The 9,248-nt window shown below is 37.9% G+C and overlaps 1 protein-coding gene across 1 annotated transcript; it reads left to right on the forward strand.

Moving 5' to 3' along the window:
* Positions 1-2,065: 2,065 nt before the first annotated feature.
* Positions 2,066-8,996, forward strand: yipf5 (Yip1 domain family, member 5). The gene is made up of 6 exons (XM_034890660.1): positions 2,066-2,334; positions 3,012-3,129; positions 3,929-4,104; positions 5,829-5,974; positions 6,532-6,713; positions 7,765-8,996. The coding sequence occupies exons 2-6, from the start codon at positions 3,020-3,022 to the stop codon at positions 7,925-7,927; spliced, it is 777 nt and encodes a 258-aa protein (XP_034746551.1). The 5' UTR covers positions 2,066-2,334; positions 3,012-3,019; the 3' UTR covers positions 7,928-8,996.
* Positions 8,997-9,248: the final 252 nt, after the last annotated feature.

The raw sequence follows: 9,248 nt of genomic DNA on the forward strand, positions 1-9,248 counted from the left end.
TGCTTCAGAGAAAGGATCCTGCGAGGACCAGATGCCAACTAATTCATGATCTGTGCAGCAGTCACGTCAATGGGGAGGCAGGAAATTGAATTAGATGAATTAATGGAATTTATTTAATCTTGTAAATGTTTTGAGGAAATGTGTGCAGCCATTTCTGCTAAAGAATAAAGCTGTTTCTGTTTTGTGTTCATTCACATGTTTGTGTTGTTTTGTGGAGAAGGAGATACATCTCCCATCTGCATATTTCTTTTATATCCAGAACATATGATAACATATCTTGAGACCTTGGTTTTTCCTCTTTCCCAGGCTTGAAAGGCAGGGAGAGAAATCTTAATTGAGTATACAGTAGGTGGTTGGAGAAGAGGGGTTGCTGCACTGGAGGAAATCCAGTCGTTTTAATCCACTCATCCACCCAGGCAGTGACAGCAGGATTACAGCCAAGACTGTATAAAAAAAGCCAATTATGACAGCATATAGCAATACACTGCCCTAAATTCAATTACCCTCTCTGGCACTTTTCAATTTTCTTTCATTAAGTGGATTAAGAAGAAAGACGTGTTCTTCAAATTTAGAAATGATTACAAGTCTAAAGGAAGATGAGCATCAATGGAGGGAAGGAGACTCATTTCACCTTGATTAGGGATGAGTCTTTGCTGTAGGAATTCATGTTTTGTGCATCAAATTGATTCATCATGAGGCAGAGAATTGACCCATATTAGAACTGCACAGATGACAGGTTTGTTAATGACATTTTTGTTTGTTGGTTTTTTTTTGTTTTATTTTCTCACCCACCCCAACTTTTCACATGCCGTGAGATACATTTGCTCTTCCTTCAGCATAAATAGACACCTGTAAAAACAAGTGATTCAACATAAAAGCTTAAATCTAGTTACCAGCATAGCCTCAACAAGAAACAGAATTTTGACAATTAGTCACAAAGTTTCCGGGCAAGAAAATGTCCTTGGCAATCACGCATCCTTGCTGAGGCAACATTCTTTGTGCAGCACTGACCAAAAGTGTTCTCTGTGGCCCTGAGACCCATAAGTCAATACGAGTTTCTCTGTCAAAGACAGAAGAGGCTCAATTGTGTATGTCTCTTCTGAATAATAACTTTTTCCACCATGCCTTTTCCACCGTATTATTTTTCCTATTTTTTTATTCTGTAAAGAATTGTGTATCTCCAGGCTATGAGCAGAGCCAACTCTGTATAATTTAGTTCCTTTTCACACTGCACCAGTTAATCTATGGCTAAAAGTCAAACATTTTATTGTTATGGATGCCAGAGGTGTTTTTGTTTCAGCACTGAGGCAGAAATAATTTAGTTTTAATAAGCCCTGGGTAGGACGTTGGGATAGTTGTTACAGATGTGACAGAATTACATTGGTATGAATTTCCTTTTCCAGTATCACAAAAAGTCAATTTGATCATGTTTTATTCATCAAATGTCTCTCTCATCTAAATTGATATACATTTTCTTGTTCCAGCTACTTCTCTAAATTTCATGGTGTATTAGAGGGGATAAACAAATATGATTTTTTTTCTTTCTGTTTCTAATTTGTACTCTTCCATTCATTAAAGGTCACATCCACATCTGCAATGCTGTCTGCCTCTCATTCCCATCCGTCCCTATTACCTCTCATCAGAGGTCATCAGCCTATTATTTTATATTATCAGTCATCATCCAAAAGAACGGATCCACATGCAGAAATTGTAAGTGATGCAGTTCCCTTGCACTGGCAGAGTGACTGATCTGCTCCTCTGCATCCTGATCAAAGGGACTATCTTTGTTCTTGCCAGGAGCCCAGCACTTGTCCTATTAAATCATCTTCCAACCTCTGTCTTTATTTGTTAACATTAGACCATAGTTTTCTCAAACTATGGGTCAGAACCCAGTGGTGGGTGAAATTAGCAGTAGTTTGGAATGTCAAATGTAAAATACTTCTGCTCTCATTATGTCTCCCTCTTTCAAAAACTATAATTTCCAAATCAGGCAAAAAGACCTGCATTTAGAGGGACCTTTTCAGCACATGTCTATAACGTCAACACTGCTGCACTATTTCAACCAGAAAACTGGATTACGATGCAAATGATAGTATTTACTATTTTCATACGTTCAATAGCCAAGCTTGTAACATCAAGCAGTTAGTTAAATATTATGTAATACCACCACTCGTCTTTAGACTGCGCCACATACTTTCTGCTGAGGGCAATTTTCACAAACAATCTCTCTAACGGCTTCCTGTCGGCTACGTTTCATCCCGGAAGATTTACTTTTCTCCTGACACGTATCAACCAAGTTGGCAGGGTTCTGCATCGTTTTGTCAAACAGCACAGGTATGTGTTTGCATTTGCGATGTTTCATAGTTTAATAATAACGATTATATAACAAAAGTTAAATACAATATTTAAACCACTGCTGACATGCGCGAGGTATGCATGCCAGATCTCCACAACTGCTAGCTATAGCTAACGTTACCAATAGCTTGCTAACCAACTAGCTAGCGTTTGCAGCAAAGTTAACGGTAACGTTACGTTAGCCACCCGACGATTAGCTAGTAGCTATTGTATTTTGACAAGATTGGTTAACTTATCCTTTTCAAATGGTTGTGATTGTGTAGCCATTTAATATTGTTTACAGTTCACAATAATAATAATAGACTCATAGCAGACTAACATAAAACGTTATATTGGTGTCGTGTGTAACGTTAACGTTAAAGCTGACTACCTTAGATTAGCTTACGTTAGCTGGCTAGCTAGCTACTTTAGCTCACAGTTAAATTCATACGGAGGTAGGTTAACGTAGCTAACCGTTATACAAACTAACTAACTTTAAGTAACGCTAACTGACAGTGGCTAGCTAGCCAATTAATTACACAGCATTGTTGTAACATAACCCCATTTAGAATTTAAAATTTTAAAATTGACACCCTCTGTACCACCTTTTATAGGCTAAAATAATTCGACCTAGCTGATTAGTTGTGTTCCTGTTTTTTCCCCTGTGTTTCTAACAGTGTGAAAGATGGCAGGGTTTGACAGCTTCAACACAGACTTTTACCAGTCCAGCTACAGTGTAGATGACCAAAGCCAGGCAGGCAATGGCTACCCCAACGCTGAAACCCCCTACGACAAGTAAGTAAAGAAAGTCCCTCCTTGCATGTTGCTCCTTCTGCTGTTAACACCTCCAAGAGCAACATTATTATTCTTTTATATGCCATTTCAGTTGCTCAAGATTTACCCACCTAGCCAGCATTTTGTTGCTTTGCTGAATACCTTATTTGACATCTATTAAGTGTGTTTGTAATTAGGTGAAGGGCAAGTTTGCAGTGTTTTGCTGCTTTGAAAAAAAGGGAATACAATAAAAATATTTGGGCAATATAGCCAAAATTGTCCATCCAGATTTAAGTAATTTCATATCTTGATAATGTTATATATCTTAATTTAGCATGCCTTTTGGTAATTTAATAAAAATTTAATTTTAATACTTTTAAAGTCTATATGAAATCTAAGTCTATATGAAATAACCACATGGCAAAGCCTATTTTGTAAACTTCTGTCAGAATTTAATAGGCTACTTGACAAACAAATGAAAAGTACTGATTATTTATTAATTTTATTAAGAACTTTAGTGCAAAATTAATATGACGTGCAAGGATCACAACTAGAGTCGGGTCAAATTTCCGACTTCACCAGTCCGGGCCGGTATATGCCAATATATGGCTCAAAAGAAACTCAAAAAGTGCTGCCAATATAAACATTTTGTATTTTAAACTGACAAAAGAGGTAAAAATTGCCAAAACGTGGTTCAGCTGCGTTTAAAAAATAAATAAGCAATATAGAAAATATTTAATAAGGTAGACATTTTAATATTGTTTTGATGTTATGTATTGTCAAAGATTACTGTTGAACATTATAATTATGTCTTTCCCAGGCCATACGGTGGTCAGTATGACTACTCCCAGCCCATGGGTTACACTCCTCCAGGAATGATGCAGCCCCAGCAACCATACACAGGACAAATCTTCCAGCCCACACACACCTACACCCCATCGTCGTCACAATCCATGTATAGCAGCGGCTTCGACGATGAGCCACCACTGCTAGAAGGTGCGTGAACCAGAACCTGTAGTCTATGACTTCTATATCCTTCTTTGGCTCTCATATGACTTCTCTCACTTCTCTTACAATATTTCTCACTTGGGAATGCAGCTATTTTGCAACGGAACTGACTAGTTCAGTTTAGCACAGACAACAATGCAAATAGCACTTTTCACTATGTTTATTTTTAATTGTGCTAAAATTATTTGTTATAATTAATTATTATTCTGTCAGGGGATTGCAATTGCTACAATTGATAAAACATTTAACTCAGTCTTGTCACAGCTTCTCAAAACTGCAAATTGAATGCATTTGTTGGACTGGTAATTTGGAGTAAAGTGGCTAAAGTAAAGTAAAGTACTAGAGAAAACAATAACTACTCACACTGTTTTAACAGCTTGGGAATTGAATTCCTAAAATATAAACTCATAGTAAACCTTTGGAAAGGGATCTGCAGTATCATTTGTAGGACGTGAACCTCACATATAACTTAGCCAAACCTACGGGATCTTAAGTTAATTTGAGGTAGTAAGTTAAGTGAATAAGTTTAATTCAACAGTTGCAGTATCTAGCAGAGTTAAAGAATAACAGCTACAAGAGAGTAGATAAAAAAGAAAGCACTGACCGATCATCATAGTTGGCTACCTGACAAAGTGGCTGTAAAATTGGCAGACCTGACATTAATTGGCATACATCATCCCTGATCTGTTAGTTACATTGTGTTGTGAACTTAATATTTGAAACAAGCCATCCAGGGTTCCATTTATTATGGTTCCACTTACTACTTTTCACACTGAAATTTCTCATGCAGGAATTTATTTTTATTAAACTAAAGACTAAATCAGTTTGATACATCTGGGACTACTTTAACATAGAGGTCAGTGTCTATTGCTCTCATGGCTTATGGTCAGCTCTACATGTTGCTATGGTTGTTGTAAACAAACCAACCAGCCAACAGTTCAAGTGAGTCTGGCTGCTGTAGAGATGCATGCTTAAAAAAAGAAATACAGCTACTTTTAAACAATATAAAATACTTCTACATAAAGGTTTTTAGATATGCGCAAACATTGCAACACTGACCTTTTCAAGAAGCTGGTTGAAGGAATGAAAGAGAGATGCTGTGTCCGCACCTGGTCGAAAAAATCCGCCACCGGTAACAAACTTAAAAAAAAAAAAATCATGGATGTATGTAAACAAAATATTAGTAGACTATTCACTTACATTAGCTTTGTAAACAGCCTAGTCGGAATATTGTCTTTTTAAGAATAAGGGCAAACCGGGATATTATGGGCATGTAAAAGTAGTCAATGTCAGATTGATAGCTAAGCTATGCTATGTACACTGAGACCATGGAAATGTTGATGATCGCTCAAACTAATTCACTCTCTGTGGACTTAAATGAGCTTAACCTAGAAAATCAAAAACACACCTCATTGCTATTCTGAGAAGAAATCACACTTTTATTCCATTAAAATCCTCTCTGTCATGCTGTCATCCTACCTCCTCATGCAAAGGGTTGACTAAAAAGTCTGAGCCTTCCTGAAAGAGAGACGTGTGTTTATATAGCAAACCAGTTGTGCATACTATTTGCAATTTCATCTCTTTCATCTTTATTCCGTCATAATCCTTTTTAAAGTTCCTGTACAACTCTTGCAAACTGAGTTGTAGTTTATTTCCCTACTAACGTTTGATCCTACTTCCAGTGTTTCTGATGTGTGTTTTCTCTGTCTTAGAATTAGGAATCAATTTTGATCACATCTGGCAGAAGACTCTGACGGTGCTCCATCCGATGAAGGCAGCAGACGGCAGCATCATGAATGAGACAGACCTGGCTGGCCCCATGGTCTTCTGTTTGGCGTTCGGAGCAACGCTTCTCCTGGTAAATAATTTGGTTGACGTTGGCAATGACATCCTGCAACACTTATGTTTTTTACACACACACATTAGGGCTGTAACGAAATGCTATATGAAAGGTGGGGGTGGTGGTGGTGGGGGGGGGGGGGGGGGGGGGGGGGGGGGGGGGGGGGGGGGGGGGGGGGGGGGGTTGAAAAGTGAGATGTAATCAATGACAAAATGATGCCATGTGGCAGGAAAAAAAAAGTAATGTTTACTGAGTATAACTTTCCTGTGGAATTGTAATTATTGATTATTAATTGTAATACTTTGTTATATACTGCTTCACGTGGTTTTCATCAACAAATTCAAGCAGTCAGATATATACTAATATATAATATATATTGTATTGCATCTGCTCTAAAAACAGACACTTCCTGAATGTAGCGGCTTATGAACACAGAAGACAAAAGGCAAAAACTAAAAAAGCAGCCATCAAAAAATCGCCAAGTAACATCAATGCAGAATCATCCAAGTGTCATTGCAATTCATTATTTAATATCAACACCCCTAAGATGTATATCTTTTCTTTTCTGTTAACAGTCGGGTAAGATCCAGTTTGGCTACGTGTACGGTATCAGTGCAATTGGCTGCCTTGGGATGTACTGCCTACTCAACCTAATGAGCATGACGGGCGTCTCCTTCGGCTGTGTGGCCAGTGTCCTGGGATACTGCCTCCTGCCCATGATCCTCCTCTCCAGCTTTGGAGTTCTCCTCTCTTTACAGTGAGTACACATGAAAACTGTAAAGCTAATTAATGTTAATATAACCTGTTAATCAAGCCAAGGCTTTTCTATGAAATACAGTTTTTTTCAATATTAAATAAATGAACAAATACATGAGCAAATTAATATGCCTATGAAATACATCCTGAAATAAATAAATGAATGTAAATATATATAAATGAGTCAATATAGTTAAATAAATTAGTTTGACTATTCATTTCAGAGGACTAATTGCAAAAGTACACACTTATCTATTTTATTTAGCGACTTTTATTTCAAATGTCTTTCTTTCTTTCTTTCTTTCTTTCTTTCTGTACCACACACTTTCTACTACTAGACAACAGGGGTGAATCTGTACACAGAAGCCACGGTTCCGTTTCTACTCAGGTTTAGAAGTCATTGGTTTGGTGTGAGTTCAGTAGAGCGGGGGGGGGGGGGCAAATGTAAAAGGATACATTTGTTTTCATCTACTTTGAACAGACAGTAGTGCAAGTGTCAAAGACAGACAAAATCCTCTTGCTGGGGACTGACACATTTTGCACTCTGGCAACTTTGGTTTCTGTGCTGTATAAACACGAACAAGTGCGTTCCCATAGCCAACAGTTCTCTATAGGCTATAAAACTAAAAAGCATCTGTAATGCCGGAAATAAATAAAAAATACTGATTGCCATAATGTAACTGACTCAAACGCAAATCAGCTTGTTGTGCTAATCTCAGCACATGTTGCTGAACTTGGCTGTGTGCACTGAACCGTGACCCTCCTGAGTCCTGACAGTTCGGCTCAAATACATGAGCCGGTACAGCCCTGCTTGCCACTGTCGAGTAGTTTTAAATTCTCCGTTTAGGGTTTTGTTGTGTTTGTGTTCTAAAATTATCATTGGTTGCTTAATAACTGCTCAAGTATGATATGAATGTGTTGGACTATGTGACTTTTTTGATAGGAGTTTCACAAACAGCTGTACATTTAATATATAACATATAAATGCAGGTTTACTTCAGCTAACTATTAAAACTGCTTAAGGTAACTTCCTTCCTTCTTGTCCTCTTTAGGGGCTTGGTGGGAATTATACTAACGGCATCAATCATTGGCTGGTGCAGTCTCTCAGCCTCAAAGATCTTCATCTCGGCGTTGGCCATGGATGGGCAGCAGCTGTTGGTTGCTTACCCGTGCGCTCTCTTGTATGGGGTCTTTGCACTCATTTCTGTCTTCTAAAAAGACAAAAAAACCATTGAGTAACACTTCTAAATAGCCTCTCCCCAGTTTCTGTAATTTCAGTCTAATTAGCATCAATGTAATTACTGTAATTATCGGCCAATTACACTGTTGTTGCAGAAAAAAAGAGAGCTCCTGTCTAAAAACTGCACCAAGGCATTTCTCTTTTCTTCTATTAGCCTCCACCTCTCACTACATTCCAACTTGACCATTCGCAGACTGGAGTGTATTGTGTCACTCATGTCTTCTCTCCACTTTGATCCCCTCATACATCTTAAAGGAGAGGACTGTTGAATAAACCGGTGAAAATTAACTCATGTGGACCATGTTGAGCCTTGAATGGCCTTGTACAATCCTATGATTTTAAGGGCATGAAGGTGAAGCAATCATTTCACACAATGGAAGCCTGAGGAGACAATTGAATTATGACATAGGCAGGAAAAGGTTCTCAATTTCCAAAAAGGACTGATAACAACTCTCTGCAAACCCTTCAGCCTAATTTGGAGCCGGTGCAAACCTCATCGCTAATTTTGCAAAAGCTTTTGTGAGCCTTTTCTGACAAACACCTATAGATTCCACAACTGCAAGACTAGGGGAAACATTCACTTTCTTGTGGCACAAGACTACAGTAACTTATTCTACTTCTCCACCCAGAAAATAGGGGGGGAAATGCGGGATACCCTCCTCCGCGTTTTATTTTTCCAAACAGAGGAGTCATCATTTGCTCATCACAGCAGTGACCTGATCTTCAATGTAAAACAGTTGCTCTGCTATATCTACTCCTGTATTGCTGTTTTATTATATTCTCTTGAGATTGATTTGAGTTTTGATGCCTTTCAAAGAGAAAACAAAATATGCACAAAACCAATTTGTTTAGATATTGATAAATGATAGTCTCAGAGATACTGTATATTACTGGGTACGGACATGTCTCTATAGGTTGTTGCTTTAATTTGCATCCTTCCTATGTCTTAAATCTTTATTTTAGATTTGACTCACTCTGTATGCTTTGATGTATGATCTGTTGTTCATGTCTTCTCATGTACAATAAAGTTGTCTTTGAAAATTATCTGACTTGTGAAATTAAAATGTACGCTTTATGGCTAAGAAGATAAATATAAGAAGTGTTATAACCTCTTCTACAGAGACACTGAAACAGTTTTCTTTTTTTATTATTTGGCCCAAGCACCTATAGCTGTTTGTTGTGACATAAGAAATGTAGTCGTGCACATAAAGAAGTGGGTGTATGATGCATACTGACAGTTTTCAACAAGCTGGGGAAATTTCCACAGCTGGTTGGTAGAACAAAGGAAAGAATCTG

Source organism: Etheostoma cragini, chromosome 13, assembly GCF_013103735.1.
Source record: "Etheostoma cragini isolate CJK2018 chromosome 13, CSU_Ecrag_1.0, whole genome shotgun sequence".
Classification (NCBI taxonomy): Eukaryota; Metazoa; Chordata; class Actinopteri; order Perciformes; family Percidae; genus Etheostoma; species Etheostoma cragini.